The 18,689-nt window shown below is 35.6% G+C and overlaps 2 protein-coding genes across 2 annotated transcripts; both read left to right on the top strand.

The window, feature by feature from the left end:
• The first annotated feature begins 611 nt into the window (after positions 1-611).
• ARF1 (auxin response factor 1) lies at positions 612-9,194 on the top strand. Its single transcript, XM_086249502.1, has 15 exons — positions 612-839; positions 1,671-1,757; positions 2,784-2,899; positions 3,197-3,292; positions 3,405-3,461; positions 3,581-3,733; positions 3,876-3,960; positions 4,366-4,456; positions 4,568-4,732; positions 5,098-5,217; positions 5,296-5,371; positions 6,375-6,540; positions 6,629-7,128; positions 8,011-8,201; positions 8,604-9,194. The coding sequence occupies exons 2-15, from the start codon at positions 1,712-1,714 to the stop codon at positions 8,773-8,775; spliced, it is 2,034 nt and encodes a 677-aa protein (XP_086105628.1). The 5' UTR covers positions 612-839; positions 1,671-1,711; the 3' UTR covers positions 8,776-9,194.
• A 1,055-nt stretch (positions 9,195-10,249) lies between these two features.
• LOC147279751 (homeobox protein) lies at positions 10,250-10,920 on the top strand. The gene has a single exon (XM_086252549.1). The coding sequence runs from the start codon at positions 10,269-10,271 to the stop codon at positions 10,782-10,784; it is 516 nt and encodes a 171-aa protein (XP_086108675.1). The 5' UTR covers positions 10,250-10,268; the 3' UTR covers positions 10,785-10,920.
• Positions 10,921-18,689: the final 7,769 nt, after the last annotated feature.

The following is an 18,689-nucleotide window of genomic DNA, read 5'->3' on the forward strand; positions in this document are numbered from 1 at the left end:
CCGTGGAGGGCTTGGAAATGGAAATAATAAATGGGTATCGACGGAAAGAAAAAGATAGGACCATGACTAATAGGTCATTTTAGAAAAATCCATAATTAGAGGCAATTAATTATGTAATACTGTACCTAAACTTAAGGAGAGAATTAATAGAATAAAAGTGATAATTAATAATAAATGTTAACAATAGAAAAAGTATTCCTTTGGGTCAATAAGAATAGAAAAAGGTTGAATTGAAAATTTTGAAAGGGATGGGAGGAGACACAAGGGGTAAGTTGTAGGGATTTCAGGGTACTAATGGGATCGCTGTTCGTTCCCACTCTCTCACTATTCACCCACTTTTTTATTATTTATTTATCTTATTTAATTTTTTAAATTATTGCAAGATAGAGTCTAGAGAGAGAAAGGAGGGGTGCGTATTACGCACCCACCCCACCCAACACGCCAAGCCAACACCCAACACAACACAACACAACACAACACCCAACACAACTCTCTCTCTCTCTCTCTCTCTCTCTCTCTCTCTCTCCCTCTCTCCTGGCTCGCTTTCTCTCTCTGCCTGTTCCTGTCTGGGTAAAGAAAACTCTTAAATTGTGAAAAATAAAAAAATAAAAACCAAATTAGTATTAAATATTTTTTAATTTGAATAAAATAAAAAGACAGAGTCAAAAGGGTGTGAGAAAAGAGGGCAGAGAAGGGGTGGTGTCGGCTTCGACCAAACACGACCTTATCATCCCACCCATTCATCCTCCGATCCCAATCCCAAATCGATCTTCTCAAAACCCTAAAAACTTGTTCAGTTTAAGATTCGTTCCACCTTATCCAGTTCTCTGAACTCTGAGGTACACTCTTATTACTTCTCAGTAAAGCTTTCATTCAATTTTTAACTTATTTTTTGTATTATTTATTTATATATATTTTTAGGTTTGGTCCGTCCCCTACTGGGAAATCGGAATCTATGAGAGATTTGGGGCTCTTGTTTGATTGGTGAGAAAATGGTGTAACTCACAACATGGAAAGCTTATTTATTTATTTATTTTTTGCTTTTTGTTAGAAATGAAAAATAGTAAAAGTTTGTTCTTGGTTTTCCCTTAGAGTGGAGGATGATTCTAGGTTGGGGTCAGTAAAATTATGTTTGTGGATCCAAAAATAGGGAAAAGTTTTCATTTTCTCTGCTGGGAAGTGTGAGCAATCAAACATGATGCATGTGAGAAATTTTGAATATAAGAAAATGCTTCAGATTGTATAGGATCGAAGACTTTGTGAAATTTGTTCCAATATTGCTTTCCTTTCTTCAATTCTACAAAAAAGTGCATTTGGAAATTTACTTTACTGAAAATTGCCCATTTTTACGCAAAGAAAGGTTGGGGACCCCAAAAGGTTCACCGTTCACGCTTTATTGTTCACAGTTTGGCGTTAAAGCTTCAAATTCAACCTTTTTTTGTTTTTGTTTTTTGTTGCTGTATTTAAGGCACATAGCTGGGTTCACTGGCACAGTGTGTAAATTTTAAGGCTTTAACTATCAGGTTCTGAAGCTTGTTTTGAATTGATTATGGGTGGTAATTAATGGGTTTTACTTTATGGGTTAAATTTAGTTGGTAGGACTATTAATTTAGCAGTATTGGTGGTCTTGTTGTTATGCAAACAACCTTTTAACACTTGGGTTTCCACAGGAAAAGCTTCAGTGGTGAGAAAAGATTTGCTTGGTTTTGATATGGCATTCTCAGCTTCGATTCATCCCTCAGGCAGTTCCCGGGCAGGTTTGGGTTTCTCATTTACAAAGCTTCTTACTATTTCTGAAAATTATGTTTTTTTTTTTTTTTTGCTATTAATATGCTATACTAAAATAGAAGGTAAATTATTGTTTTACCTTGTGCTCTTTTGGTTACTATAGTCTTATATTTACCAAATAAGGAAAAAATTATAGATTAGCCTAAAAGGGTTTCTATATAAATCAACCTAAATGGTGTTTATCATAAGTGTGTAATACACAGAAATTTGACTTATATAAATATTTGTTGATGATGCATTAATGTAGAAGCAAATTTTATTGAGACATTGGTTTGGTTAGAATTTTGGAAGTAACTATTTTGCTGATGCTTTTACTGAAATTATGTGTTACCATAAATATATTTTAATTTGCTAGACAAGATATAGGTTCACATTTGTCTTAACATTTTTACTGATGGGCAGTGAATGAGCTAGAGCATGTCGAGTTTGCTTACAGAAGGCTAAATAATGGACGGTTTAATACAACTGGAATACTTGAGTTTTCATAGACCTTAAGAATTCCCTCACTTTTGGAAACTCATTTTACCATTTTTTTAATTTTTTTTAATTAATGTTTATCACGACTCATGGCCAAGTTGCAGAATTATTCCCCTTGTAATGTGATGGTCACCTCGTACGCTACTTGCATTTAGTGGATAGTGATCTATATAATGGGATACATCTAGGGCATTTATGTAGTTTAAATTAGGATGATAAGATGAAATCAAACCATTTAAATCATCTAATATCCTGATGCAACAATAAGGTAAGAAAAAACAATATAGTATGCTGTTCTGATGTTGTGTAACTTGTTTAATGCTTATATCTGAATTGCATTTTTTTTTTTTTTTGCATCTAGTTAGTTAATAGAATTCTTATCATTATAGCATGTGGTTTCTAATGGGCTGGAAATGCATTTGTCTGAGTGGGTTAATGTGGTGTGTGCACGCTGGGCCTATAGTACTTCTTACCTCCCCTCTTTGTGAAGGCTAAAATTTGTTGATTATTGCTTATAGGGACAACTGGTGATGCTTTGTTTAAGGAACTATGGCATGCTTGTGCTGGACCCCTTGTAACCCTTCCACGTGAAGGGGAGCGAGTTTATTACTTTCCACAGGGTCACATGGAACAGGTATTTTGGAGCTCTAAGTTTATCTTACTGGTACCTGTACTGTTTTTATCCTTAGTACTTGGGTTTATTGGTACAGTGGGTTGAAATTGTATAACTTCATCCTTTCAAATGATATTTTCTTAATAATGTCAGTGACCAATTATAAATTATGGCATGGATTAATTGAAAAATATTAAATACCTGTAGTCTTTAAGAATAATGGACAAACCATATCTTGTCTTTAGATTTTTTTTTTTTTTAGGAAAAAATGTATTATTTTATGTTATCTATCTCAATTACTTTTTTTTTTTTTTATAGCTTGAAGCATCAATGCATCAGGGGTCAGAGCAGCAAATGCCTTCATTCAATCTGCCATCCAAAATTTTATGTAAAGTTGTTAATGTTCAGCTTCGGGTAGGTGACATCATGTTTATTTTAGTTTGTCATAATGGATATTCTTTTTGCTTTGCATCAGTAATTGGCTCATTCTTCTAGTTGTATGATTAGTACTTAAACCTGAGTGTAGGCTGAACCCGAAACAGATGAAGTTTATGCACAAGTTACTCTGCTACCAGAAGCAGATGTGAGTCATCTCTCCCTCCAAATAATCATAACTTGTGAAAATATTAGCCAATTTTAAAGTGTGTTCTTTGTAGTTGTTTATTGTATCCAGTCATAATTTTATTTTCCTTCATGGATCAGCAAAGTGAGGTGACAAGCCCAGATTCTCCACTGCCAGAAGCTCCACGGTGTACGGTCCATTCATTTTGCAAGACACTTACTGCTTCTGACACAAGCACACATGGTGGATTCTCTGTCCTTCGGAGGCATGCTGATGATTGTCTGCCACCACTGGTTAGCATCATTTTTATGTTCTTTGTCAATTTCCACCTTATTTATATAATATGCTTGCATATCTGTCTTTTTTTTCTTCTTTTTTCCCTTGGGTGGGGTTGGCTCATTTCTCCTGCCTTGCGTAATTTTCATTTCCTTTCAGGATATGTCTCAACAGCCTCCATGGCAAGAATTGGTAGCTACTGATTTGCATGGAAATGAATGGCATTTTCGGCACATATTTCGAGGTTGGTTTTTTTATTTTTCTTTTGAATGGTTTACTAATTACACTTATATGAATACTTATTGTGATTGCACTCATTTATTGTACACTTATCTTTATCTATTTATTGTACTCATTTCTTCAACATCTTGCCCTATATATTGTACTCATTTTCCAAATCTTTCTCTATTATTTGTACTCGTTTCTTCAAGACCGTATATTTTCTCCTTTTCTTTACTGTGAAAATCATGCCTTTTCGATCTAGCATCTGTATGCTGTGACATATTTGTATCCACATATTAGCCATGATGGCTGGGATTTGATGATATTGTGTTGTTTTGTTGCCTTAATTTTATGCTGTTTTCAGTGTGTTAGTGAGGTACTAAGCTTTTATTGCTATTACATGTTTTTCTCTTCTTAAAAAATCCAGGGCAACCTAGGCGCCACTTACTCACAACTGGGTGGAGTGTTTTTGTTAGTTCTAAAAAATTAGTAGCTGGTGATGCCTTCATATTCCTAAGGCAAGTCTGTGGTAAACCTAGAGGATTAATTATTTTTCTTCTTTTTTTTTTCTTTTACTTTTATCATTATATCATTGCATTATTTGTTTACGTATTACATGTATGTTCCAGAGGTGAAAATGGAGAGCTGCGTGTTGGAGTAAGGAGACTCATGAGACAACCAAACAATATGCCATCTTCTGTTATTTCTAGTCACAGCATGCATCTTGGAGTTCTAGCTACTGCATCTCATGCCACTGCTACTGGGACACTATTTTCTGTCTTCTACAAGCCAAGGTCTGTCTCTTTTGCTCAACTCGAGGAGGGCAATGAATTTCTATATTATTTCTTATGTGTTGTAATTTGAGTATGGGTAATTTCTCAGGCTGTGATGTCTTACATATGGCATTCTGATTTTGTATAAATGTGAATGACGGTGGTTTATTTGACTGGATGTGTTTGGTTATGTTTTTAATTTGGTTAATAGTGCTGACATAATCTACTCATTTAAGAGTATGGCTGTCTTGTTGGAGGAATGCGATATCTCTTGGGTTGTGGCATTTTAAAATTTTTTTTTGTGTGGTTTGCAGCCTGCTTCCTCTTATGGGTCCTTGTTTTGTGTGCTGACAAAAAATTATTTTGGTTGGTTCCAATTGTGCCAGAACTAGTCGATCTGAGTTCCTTGTTAGTGTCAACAAGTATCTAGACGCTCGCAGTCACAAGCTCTCTGTTGGGATGAGGTTTAAGATGAGATTTGAGGGTGAGGAAGTTCCTGAAAGAAGGTATGTCTGCCCTGTTTAGTGTTTATTTTAAGGAAGTCATTAGTATTTTCCAACCTAAATATTTTTACGGAATTACAGGTTCAGTGGCACGATTGTTGGTGTTGGAGATAATACATCACCTGGATGGGCAAATTCTGAGTGGCGATCGCTAAAGGTTTATATATATTTTTCCAATAATGTACCTAATTGGGTTTTGAGTCAGTACAATATCATATTGGCTTTCAGAAACTAATAGATGAGTAATTTGATTGTTGAAGTGAATAATCATCTGGTGGCACCATTTAATATTTATTAAGAAATCGTAAAATCTTTTCATCGCAAACAAACACTTAAAGTATAGGTCTTGTTATAATTTCTAGTAGTTAAGAGTGTTTCTCGGAGAACTAAATTTATATGAGGTGTCTAGTTTAGTTTCCCTAGGTGATGTAGTGAGGTCCTAGCATATAAGGTGAGTCTCATTCTTGATCATATATGATCACATTTTCTGGATTTTTTTGGAAAGGGCATATCTTTTCCATTATCATGTTCCCAATTTGAAAAATCAATGTCTTAAAAGACTAAAAAATCGTGCCATAATGGTTTTCTTTACTTGTATCCACCCAGGTAGGCCTCCTAACCTTTGAGATTGAAAACTGGTATGATTTTTTTTTTTTTTTTTTTTGAAATTTCTGGATGCATGAATGGTGGTACTGGACAAGCTCCCAGGGAATAATCTCTTTCTTATTTCTGCCTTTCTTTCCCATGACAACTAGGAACGGGCATGCATTTGTATTCTTAACCCGAAATTTATTCTTTATTTAATATCACAATTTTCTTTTTCCTTAGTTAAATTCTGAATGGAGCTCTAACTGCTGATTGTGACTATCACTTTGTAAACTTTGTCCTGGTTTTTTTTATTTTTCCACTAAGCAGTGGGGAAATAGGAAGGTAGTGCATCTTATAGAATTATATGTGGTGCTTATTGTTTAGGTATGGAAGTTTGTTTATGATCCTTTACGTTTTTTAACGCTAGTGTCCGTGATCAAATGTGGAATTAATTGGATTCTCTACTCTGATGTGCATCTAACATATAGTTTTTAGTGGATTCTATTTAAGTTTATTTTCGATTTTCTTATTCATAATTTCTTTTCCAATGAGTACTGATTTTATTTTTTCAGGTTCAATGGGATGAACCCTCATCGATATTGCGACCAGATAGAGTTTCACCATGGGACTTGGAACCACTGGTGGCAACTACTCCCCTAAACACCCAACCTACAGTGAGGAACAAGAGGGCAAGGCCTCCTGTTTTACCTTCACCATCCCCAGATCTTTCTGGACTGGGTATGATTGTTTTCATAGTGATGTGTCATTCTTAATCTATTTGCATGTTGACTTTTGAGTCCAAATGTGTGTTTTGTCTGTGTATTAGGTGAGTGGAAATCCCAAGTCGAATCTCCTTCGGCTTTCTCATATAGTGATCCACAGCGTAGTCGGGACCTCTATCCATCACCCAAGTATAATTCTGCTTCAAAAGCCAATTCTCTTTGTTTTACGGGGAATAATTCTCTGGCTGCTGTTTCTGGGAACTCAATGTTTTGGTCTAATCGAGTTGAAGCTGTAACGGAGTCTTTTTCACCTGTTATGAACAAAGTGTCTGGGGAAAGGAAAAGCACTGGGAATGGCTGTAGGCTGTTCGGAATTCAACTACTTGACAACACTAATGTAGAAGAGACGTCACCTGGGGTTACCGTGTCTGGAAAACTGGGGGATATTCGACCAATTTCATCATTTGATGCCGAATCTGACCAACACTCCGAACCATCAAACGTCAATCAGTCTGATCTTCCTTCAGGAAGTTGTGATGCCGAGAAGTCATGCCTGCGCTCACACCAGGAATTACAAAGCAGGCAAATCCGGAGTTGCACAAAGGTAATTTATCTCTTTTTTGACCCTTAAGTCTAATATTTTCAGCTCTCTTACTGGCATTTGTGCAGTTTTGGTTAAGCTCCGGGCTTGTAAATATTGATGTCTAAACTTGAATGCTTTTTTTTTTTTTTGGCTTTATTACACTTTACCCACCTGAACTTTGCAGTCAATCTCACTTCACCACCTAAAAAAAAAATTGTGCCAGTTTACCACCTGAATTAAAAATTTGTTGCAATGTACCACCTCTAGCTCATTTTGTCTAAATTTTTGTTAAAAAAAAATTTGTTTTGGTATTTTAAAGTAAGTTTCTATTGTGTCAAAGCGGGTAAAATATAAAAAAATCATTTTTATTCTAACAATAGGAACTTAAAAAAGATCAAAACACCCTTATTTTTAACAAAAGTTTAGACAAAATGAGCAAGAGGTGGTACATTGCAACAAATTTTTATTTCAGGTGATAAATTAGCACAATTTTTTTTTTTAGGTGGTGAAGTGAGATTGACTCCAAAATTCAGGTGGGTAAAATGTTAAAAAGCCTTTTTTTTTTTACCGGCTTTTGTATTCTATTCCTTTGCTATCTTGGTGCTTTGAGCAAGGATCTTACCATTCTTTTTACCCAAATGAAATTCTGTTTGGGGTCTTGGTCATTTATGACAACAGTATCACTGAATTGGAATTCATGCTGGTTTTGAGCAAGGATCTTACCATTCTTTTTACCCAAATGAAATTCTGTTTGGGGTCTTGGTCATTTATGACAACAGTATCACTGAATTGGAATTCATGCTGGTTGTTAGTCTCCTCTCCTTTTTCAGAAGTCAGTTGGGTCTTGGGTGTTTGTGGCAACTATCTGATAGAATTTTTCTTTTTTGAAAAACTTCCACTTAGGTTCACATGCAAGGGATTGCTGTGGGAAGAGCTGTAGATTTGACCCGCTTTGAGCGGTATGAGGATCTGCTTAAGAAACTGGAAGAGATGTTTGATATTGAAGGTGAGCTCTGTGGATCTACGAAGAAATGGCAGGTTGTCTACACAGACGATGAGGATGACATGATGATGGTTGGGGATGACCCATGGCAGTAAGTTCACCTGACCAACTCCTTAATTTTTCATTTGAGTCTCACACCTGAAGATTAATTGTCAAGTGTTTCAATTGTAGCTTATGTTGAGTGTATAAATCAGATAGCCTATAGATGTTTGAACCCTCTCAATTTCATTATGGTCGATCTGCTCATTGTTGCTTCATGTTTTTTTCATTGCTGGTTACAAGTTACAACTCGCAAGTAGATGAAATGAATGATGTTGAATGTTCCACCTGTTTTTCTCTGGGAAACTGAACTTTGTTTGCTCTAGGGTTCTCTGTATCCTCTTGAAATGAATATAATTGTTCTAATGTGGTCATATGGATTTAAGTATATCTAACATTAAATTGCTACCCATTATGAATTTCCATAATGTAAAATCTATGTATTTTATTGCAGTGAGTTCTGCAGCATGGTGAGGAAGATTTTTATCTACACATCAGAGGAAGTCAAGAGGTTGTTGCCCAAGATAAAACTTCCGCTCACTGAAGAAGTGAAACTAGGCAAACCGGATTCTGAAGCAGCAATCAACACTGAAGACCAGACATCGATTGTGGGGCTTGCATACTGAATCACTGATCTTCCCCCATGTCTCTAGGCTCTAGCTATATAATGAACATTGAAAAAAAAAATTATAAAAAGAAAATGAAACTTGATGGTCACATGAGATTCTGTCTGCACGGATGATGCTGTCTATGGCAAACTATTCAAGCTGGAATGGATAGGGCCGCCCTTGTGCACATGCTCTGGTGAGTCACTGCTTGCGACACAGTTTGGGTGTTTTGGTTATTGTTGTAGTTTAGGTTTGCCAAGAGGATCTCATAGTGCTTGCTTGTTTGGATCCAAATGGGATACCCAAGTTTTTCTGTTGTGTATGAAGTGGCAGAGTCCATGCTCTTCGTCTTTCAATGTATTTTTTCGGTGCTTTGTTGTCAAGACATGTTGAATCGAGCTTTTGTACATAAATATATATATATATAGGCTTCATCATGCTTACAAATACAATGCGTCTAATTTTTTGTCCAACGATGCTGCACGGATGACTGTTTTGTTATTATTGCCCTTCCCTTGTCTGTACATCTCTTCGTTCAGCAGCAGAGAAAATTGACCTTATTGTCAAGGCATGTCGAACAGTCTAATTTTGTTACATTCCCATGAAAGGGCAACATTATGTGACCTAGGGAGACCTTAGTGCTAAACCCAAAAACAAGAAAAAACTGGGGAAAACTTGACTCCACATTCCACAGGGACAAGCAAGCGGATGAACAGGTTGGCTACAGCCTACATGTAATCGTTGCTTCAAAATTATTTAACTTTGGCAAAACTTAATTACATCAAGCTTTTTGGATCTACAATTATTTTCTGGACAGACACAAATTTGAGGAAAAAAGTAAAAAGGCGTTGCCAGTGGGTATGAACAATACTCATTCACGTTGGTTTTAGGCCCAATGCAATCTGTTGGAGTTATCAAAACTGAATAAGAGTTTTTTTGGTCTAAAAACTGAGTAAACGTAGGAGTAGAGCACATTTTACACTATAACTGAGTAAAAGTTGGATTAGAGATAGTGTGAATATCTGTTGGAGTTATTGAAACTGACTAAAAGTTGGATTAGATGGATAGATAGTGTGAATGAATATTGGACTGAATTTTGAGGAGTTTATGTTAACTTGATGTACATTGACTCATTCACCATTAATTTTAAGATTTTGGGTTCGTTCCATTCTTACAAATGGAGAGATAAATTTAAATTTTTAGAGTATAATGATTATTCATGTTCTTTGTTTTTTTGTTGGCCATGAGATTATTCATGGTCTTTAAATGCTAAGAATGGGACAAAAAAACATGACAGTTTTTTTCTCTTTTAAAAAAAAGTGAACTTAAAAAGAGTAGGTGTCAGTGGATGGGCCAACGGTCAGAAGATTTGAAAATTGAAAAGCAAACGATAGATGCAACGCTCCTTTTCTTTACAAGGAAGATACCACACCAAAGCTCTTAAAAAGCCCAAGTTGTGAGTTAGGACCATGGCATACTTTGATATATATGTTATATGCATGGAGTAGAAAATGATCAAAGCTGTGAAGAAGCTTAAGTTCTGGTCCAGAAAGAAGAGAAAGAAGAAGACTCATCATCTCCCCTATTATCCTCCCCCACCACCTCTGCCACCGCCGCCGCCACATCATTGTTGCTGCTCATGCTCATGCTCCTCCTCATCCTACTCAACTCAGCCCTCGGCTCCACCCTTACAACCATGGCTGGAGTTTGATGCTGAGGAGTACACCCATGACACCCTTTGGGCGCCTGAGCTCCTCCAGCCTGCTCCACAACAGCAAGAAAGTGCTTTGAATAGCAGCAGCAGCCAACTCTATCCAAATCCAACCTCATCTTATCAGCAATATATGGTTCCAAATCCTGTGTATGGCATACCAGTTGCACAAGCACAAGCACAAACACAAATGCATACACCCAGAGAGACAAGGGAGAGATCTGCTGGAGTCTTTGGTTGTGTAATTAACTTTGGCATCCATTTGTTTCGCTGCTTCTGCCCATGTTTTCGAATTCGTGAAGTTATCCCCGACTAATATATATACGTAATGGTTTGTTTGATTTCAGTTAATATTCTCTCCCTCTCTACTCTGGTTTTTCTGTGTGAATTGTGAATCTAAGGGGCAGAGTAGTCTGAATTTTCTGGTATAAACTGATTCTAATATACTTAATAAATTTGTGTGGCAAAAGGGATAAACATGCAGAGACTTTGATAATTCATTCTATGTGAACAGTATTTTATCATCAACATGAATGTGTACAAGTACTCTAAATGTGAATTTTTATAAATGATATGGTACAATACATTGTGCTAAAATTCATAGAGTAGAAAGAGTAGTGCTAAGGATCTCAAATTTGTATCATTTTTCAGTCCTGACAAGGATTCTATAACATTCACATGCTTTCATGCTACAATTACTTCAATAAACTGATTCTGATAATACTTAATTAACAACTTCTACAAAAAGGACTTCTTCCCGAATCTCGTTCAACCAAAATAGAATTTGGAGGTTTCTTTGAGAGATCAAAATCTACCAGCAAGCAATCAAAAAAGCATATTTCATCAAGAAACTTTTGGCTATTAGCATGCAAACCTTAATTCTAGTAGCATTAATAACTATATCTTAAGAAAAGCAGGTTCTAAATTTCTAATACAGATTGTTCGAAAAACATATTCTAGGTGCAGCAGAAAGTACATAGGTTTTAAATATTTTAAAAAGCCTAGGAAAACGATTGACAAGATAGAATTAATTCAACATATCCATTAATCAAAAATAAATTAAAATAGACAAAGTCGTTCATTGAGAATATTAGTTCATGTCTCGAAGGATTTTAAATGCTTAAAACTTTAGTGCATTTCAAATTTTGTCTAGTGACATTTCAAGTCATGTTTTCGTTATAGTTTCTCAAGTTGTTCCTTAAGCCATCTCAAATCGTTCCTTAATGCATCTCAAGTCGTTCCTTGAGAATTTCAATTCGTACCTCGAGAGATTTTGAATGTTTATACCCTTGGTACATTTCAAATTGTGCTTAGTGACATTCCAAGTCATGTTTTGAAGATTCCTAAGTCATACCCTAGAGTTTCTCAAGTCGTTTCAAGTCATTTCTTAAAAATTTCAATTCATACATCGAGGTATTTTAAATGTTTATAACCTTGGTGCATTTCAAATTGTACCTATTAACGTCTCAAGTCATGTTTTGACACTACCCAAGTTATACCTTAGAGTTTCTCAAGTTGTTCCATAGGGAATCTCCAGTCGTTCTCTAGGACATCCCAAGTTGTTCGTTGAAAATTTCAATTCGTAACTCGAGGGATTTCAAATGTTTATATCATTGGTGCATTTCAAATTGTACCTAGTGACATTCCAAGTCTTGATTTGACGCTTCCCAAGTAATACTATAGAGTTTCTCAAGTCATACCCAAGAGTTTCTCAAGTCGTTCCTTAGGGCATCTAAAAGCATTCTTTAGGTTATTCCAAATCGTTCCGTGAGAATTTCAGTTGGTAACTTGAGGTATTTTAAATATTTATATACTTGGTGCATTTCAAATTGTACCTAGTGGCATTCCAAGTCATGTTTTGACGCTTTCCAAGTAATATTCTAGAGTTTCTTAAGTCGTTCCTTAGGGCATCCTAAGTCGTTCCGTGAGAATTTTAGTTGGTAACTCGAGATATTTTAAATGTTTATACGGTGCATTTCAAATTGCACCTAGTGGTATTCCAAGTCATGTTTTGACACTTCCCAATTCATACCCTAAAGTTTCTCAAGTCGTTCCTTACGACATCTCAAGTCGTTCCTTAGGGCATCCTAAGTCGTTCATTGAGAATTTCAGTTCGTACCTCAAGGGATTTTAAATGCTTAAACCCTTGGTGCATTTCAAATTGTATCTAGTGACATTCCGAATCATGTTTCGACGCTTCCAAAATCATACCCTATATTTTCTCAAATCGTTCGTTAAGGCATCTCAAGTCGTTCCTTAGGGCATCCCAAGTCGTTCCTTGAGAATTTCAGTTCGTACCTCGAGAAATTTTGAATGTTTATACCTTTGGTGCATTTCAAAATGTACTTAAAGACATTTCAAGTCATATTTTTACGATTCCTTAGTCGTACCCTAGAGTTTCTCAAGTCGTTCCTTTGGGCATCTCAAGTCGTTCTTTAGGGCATCCCAAGTCGTTCCGAGAGAATTTCAGCTGGTAACTCGAGATATTTTAAATGTTTATACCATTGGTGCATTTCAAATTGTACCTAGTGGCATTCCAAGTGATATTTTGACGCTTCTTAAGTAATACCCTAGAGTTTCTCAAGTCGTTCCTTAGGGCATCCCAAGTCGTTCCGTGATAATTTCAGATGGTAACTCGAGGTATTTTAAATGTTTATACCCTTGGTGCATTTCAAATTGTAGCTAGTGGCATTCCAAGTCATCTTTTAACACTTCCCAATTCATACAATAGAGTTTCTCAAGTAGTTCCTCTGGGCATCCCAAGTCGTTCCTTGAGAATTTTAGTTGGTAACTCGAGATATTTTAAATGTTTATACACTTGGTGCATTTCAAATTGTATTTAGTGGCATTTTAAGTCATGTTTTCACGCTACCCAAGTCATACTCTATAGTTTTTCAAGTCGTTCCTTAAAGTATCTCAAGTCGTTCCTTAAGGTATCCCAAATCGTTCCTTGAGAATTTCAGTTCATATCTCGAAAGATTTTGAATGATTATATCTTTGGTGGATTTCAAATTGTACTTAGTGACATTCCAAGTCATGTTTTGACGATTCCTAAGTTATACCCTAGAGTTTCTCAAGTCATTCCTTAGGGCATCCTAAGTCGTTTCTTGAGAATTTCAACTCTTACCTTGAGGGATTTTAAATGCTTAAACTCATGACGCATTTCAAATTGTATCTAATTACATTCCAAATCATGTTTTAATGCTTCCCAAATCATACCCTATAGTTTCTCAAGTCGTTCCTTAAGGCATCCCAAGTCGTTTCTTAAGAATTTCAGTTCGTACCTCAAAGGATTTTGAATGTTTATTCCCTTGGTGTATTTCAAATTGTACCTAGAAACATTTCAAGTCTTGATTAGACGCTTCCCAAGTAATACTATAGAAGTCATATCCTAGAATTTCTCAAGTCGTTCCTCAGAGCATCTTAAGTCGTTTCTTAAGAATTTCAGTTCGTACCTCGAGTGATTTTAAATGCTTAAATCCTTGGTGCATTTCAAATTGTATCTAATGACATTTGAAGTCATGTTTTGACGCTTCCCAATTCATACCGTATAATTTCTCAAGTCGTTCCTTGAAAATTTCAGTTCGTACCTCGAGGTATTTTGAATGTTTATTCCCTTAGTGCATTTCAAATTGTACTTAGTGACATTCCAAATCATGTTTTGACGATTCCAAAATCATAAACTAGAGTTTCTCAAGTCATTCCTCAAGGCATCTCAATTCTTGAAAATTTCAGTTCGTACATCGAGGTATTTTAAACTTTTAAACCCTTGGTGCATTTCAAATTGTACCTAGTAATATCCTATGTCATGTTTTGTCGCTACCCAAGTCATACCAAAGAGTTTCTCAAGTTGTTCCTTAGGGCATTTACAGTCGTTCCTTAGGACATCCTAAGTCGTTCGTTGAAAATTTCAATTCGTAACTCGAGTTATTTGAAATGCTTATACTGTTGATGCATTTCAAATTGTACCTAGTGACATTCCAAGTCATGATTTGACGCTTCCCAAGTAATACTATAGAGCTTCTCAAGTCATACCATAGAGTTTCTAAAGTCGTTCCTTAAGGCTTCTAAAGTCGTTCCTTAGGGCATCTCAAGTCGTTCCGTAATAATTTCAGTTGGTCATTCGAGGTATTTTAAATGTTTATACCCTTGATGCATTTCAAATTGTACCTAATGACATTCCAAATCATGATTTAACGCTTCCCAAGTAATACTATAGAGTTTCGTAAGTTATACCCTAAAGTTTCTCAAGTCGTTCCTTAGGGTATCTCAAGTCGTTCCTTAGGGTATCCCAAGTCGTTCCATGAGAATTTCAGTTGGTAACTCGAGGTATTTTAAATGTTTATACTCTTTGTGCATTTCAAATTGTACCTATTGGCATTCGAAGTCATGTTTTGACACTTTCCAATTTATGCCCTGGAGTTTCTCAAGTCGTTTTTAAAGGCATCTTAAGTCGTTCCTTAGGGCATCCTAAGTCGTTTGGAGAATTTCAGTTCGTATCTCGTGGGATTTTAAATGCTTAAACCCTGGGTGCATTTCAATTTGTATCTAGTGACTTTCCAAGTCTTGTTTTGACGCTTCTTAAGTCATACTCTATAGTTTCTCAAGTCGTTCTTTAAGGCATCTCAAGTCATTCCTTAAAGCATTTCAAGTCGTTCCTTAAGAATTTCAGTTCGTACCTCGAGGGATTTTGAATGTTTATACCGTTGATGCATTTCAAATTGTACTTAGTAACATTACAAGTCATGTTTTTACGATTCTTAAGTCATACACTAAAGTTTCTCAAGTCGTTCTTTAGGGCATCTTCCGTTTCAAGAAAATTTTAGTTCGTACATCGAGATATTTTAAATGTTTATACCCTAGTGCATTTCAAATTGTACCTAGTAACATCACAAGTCATGTTTTGACGCTACCCATGTCATAACTTAGAGTTTCCCAAGTCATTCCTTAAGGCATCTCAAGTCGTTCCTTAGAGCATCTTAAGTCATTCTTTGAGAATTTTAGTTCGTACCTCGAGGGATTTTGAATGTTTATACTGTTGGTGCATTTTAAATTGTACTTAGTGACATTTCAAGTCATGTTTTGACGATTCCCAAGTTATACTATACAGTTTCTCAAGCCATACCCTAGCGTTTCTCAAGTCGTTCCTTAAGACATTTAAAGTCGTTCCTTATAGCATGCTAAGTCGTTCTATGAGAATTTCAGTTAGTAACTCAAGGTATTTTAAATGTTTATACACTTGGTACATTTCAAATTGTACCTAGTAGCATTCCAAGTCAAGTTTTGACGCTTCCCAAGTAATACCCTAGAGTTTCTCAAGACGTTCCTTAGGGCATCCGAAGTCGTTCCGTGAGAATTTCAATTGGTAACTTGAGGTATTTTAAATGTTTATACCCTTTGTGCATTTCAAATTGTATTTAGTGGATTCCAAGTCATATTTTGACACTTCTCAATTCATACCCTAGAGTTTGTAAGGTCGTTACTTAAGGCATGTCAAATCGTTTCTTGAAAATTTTTGTTCGTATATCAAGGTATTTTAAATGTTTATATCCTTGATGCATTTCAAATTGTTCATAGTAACATCCCAAGTCATCTTTTGACGCTACCCAAGTCATATATTAGGGTTTCTCAAGTTGTTCCATAGGGAATCTCCAGTCGTTACTTAGGATATCTCAAGTCGTTCGTTGAAAATTTCAATTCCTAACTCGAGGGATTTTAAATATTTATAACATTGGTGCATTTTTAATTTTACCTAGTGACATTTTAAGTCATGTTTTTACGATTCCCAAATCACACCTTATAGTTTCTCAAGTCGTTCCTTAAGGCATCTCAAGTTGTTCCTTAGGGCATCCCAAATCATTTTTTGAGAATTTCAGTTCGTACCTCGAGGGATTTTAAATGCTTAAACCCTTTGTGCATTTCAAATTGTATCTAGTGACATTTCAAGTCATGTTTTGATGCTTCTCAAGTAATATCCTAGAGTTTCTCAAGTTATTTCTTAGGGCATCTAAAGTCGTTCTTTTGGGCATCCCAAGTCGTTCCGTGAGAATTTCAGTTGGTAACTCGAGGTATTTTAAAGGTTTATACACTTGGTGCATTTCAAATTGTATCTAGTGGAATTCCAAGTCATGTTTTGACGCTTCCCAAGTAATACCCTAGAGTTTCTCAAGTCATTCCCTAGGACATGTTAAGTCGTTCCATGAGAATTGCAGTTGGTAAGTCGATGTATTTTAAATGTTTATACCTTTGGTGCATTTTAAATTGTACCTAATGGCATTCGAAGTTATGTTTTGACACTTCCCAATTCAAATATTAGAGTTTCTCAAGTCGTTCCTTAAGGCATTCTAAGTCGTTCCTTGAGATTTTCAGTTCGTAACTCCAGGGATTTTAAATGCTTAAACCCTTAGTGCATTTCAAATTGTATATAGTGACATTCCAAGTCATGTTTTGACGATTTCTAAGTCATACTCTATAGTTTCTCAAGTCGTTCCTTAGGACATCTCAAGTCGTTTCTTGAAAATTTTAGTTCGTACTTCGAGTATTTTAAATGTTTATAACCTTGGTGCATTTTAAATTGTACCTATTAACATCTCAAGTCATGTTTTGACGCTACTCAAGTCATACCTTAAAGTTTTTCAAGTTGTTTCTTAGGGCATCTTCATTCGTTCCTTAGGACATCTCAAATCGTTCGTTGAAAATTTCAATTCGTAAGTCGAGAGGTTTTAAATGTTTATACTATTGGTGCATTTTAAATTGTACCTAGTGACATTTCAAGTCTTGATTTGACGCTTCCCAAGTAATACTATAGAGTTTGTCAAGTCATACCCTAGAGTTTGTCAAGTCGTTCCTTAGGGCATCTAAAGTCGTTCCTTAAGGCATCCCAAGTTGTTCCGTGAAAATTTTAGTTGGTAACTCGAGGTATTTTAAATATTTATACACTTGGTGCATTTCAAATTGTACATAGTGGCATTCTAAGTCATGTTTTGATGCTTCCCAAGTAATACCCTATAGTTTCTCAAGTCGTTCCTTAGGGTATCACAAGTCGTTCCATGAGAATTTCAGTTGATAACTCGAGGTATTTTAAATGTTTATACCCTTTGTGTATTTCAAATTGTACCTAGTGGCATTCCAAGTCATATTTTGACACTTCTCAATTCATACCTTACAGTTTCTCAAGTCGTTCCTTAAGACATCTCAAGTCGTTCCTTAAGGCATCCTAAGTCGTTCTTTGAGAATTTTAGTTCGTACCTTGAGGAATTTTAAATGCTTAAACCCTTGGTGCATTTCAAATTGTATCTAGTGAGATTCCAAGTCATGTTTTGACGCTTCCCAAGTCTTACCCTATAGTTTCTCAAGTCGTTCCTTAAGACATTTCAAGTCATTCCTTAAGATATCACAAGTCGTTCCTTGAGAATTTCAGTTCGTACCTCGAGAGATTTTGAATGTTTATATCCTTCGTGCATTTCAAATTGTACTTAGTGACATTTCAAGTCATGTTTTGACGATTTCTTAATCATATTCTAAAGTTTAATAAGTCGTTTATTAGGGAATCTCAAGTCATTTCTTGAAAATTTCAGTTCGTACATCGTGGTATTTTAAATGTTTATACCTTTGGTGCATTTCAAATTATACCTAGTAACATTCAAGTCATGTTTTGACGCTACCTAAGTCATAACTTAGAGTTTCTTAAGTTGTTCCTTAGGGCATCTCTAGTCGTTCCTTAAGAGATCCCAAGTAGTTCGTTGAAAATTTCAATTTGTAACTCGATGGACTTTAAATGTTTATACCATTGATGCATTTCAAATTGTACCTAATAACATTCCAAGTCTTGATTTGACACTTCCCAAGTAATACTATAGAGTTTCTCAAGTCATATCCTAGAGTTTTTTAAGTCGTTCCTTAGGACATCTGAAGTCGTTCCGTGAGAATTTCAATTGATAACTCGAAGTATTTTAAATGTTTATACACTTGGTGCATTTCAAATTGTACCTAGTGGCATTCGAAGTCATGTTTTGACGCTTCCCAAATAATACCAAATATCAAATATGAATATTTGTCAATAAGTCCATAAAACAATAAAACCTTAAGTTGTTTATTTGGATCAAAATAACTCCCTTACAAAATTGGCCAAAATTGCATATACGCTCTTTCGGATGTTCTTTGTCTCTTTCGAATGTTCTTACCTAATTCAAAAAGAACAATTAAGATCACTAGAGCTTCA

Source organism: Dryas octopetala, chromosome 7 (assembly GCF_963921425.1).
Source record: "Dryas octopetala chromosome 7, drDryOcto1.1, whole genome shotgun sequence".
In the NCBI taxonomy this organism is placed as follows: domain Eukaryota; kingdom Viridiplantae; phylum Streptophyta; class Magnoliopsida; order Rosales; family Rosaceae; genus Dryas; species Dryas octopetala.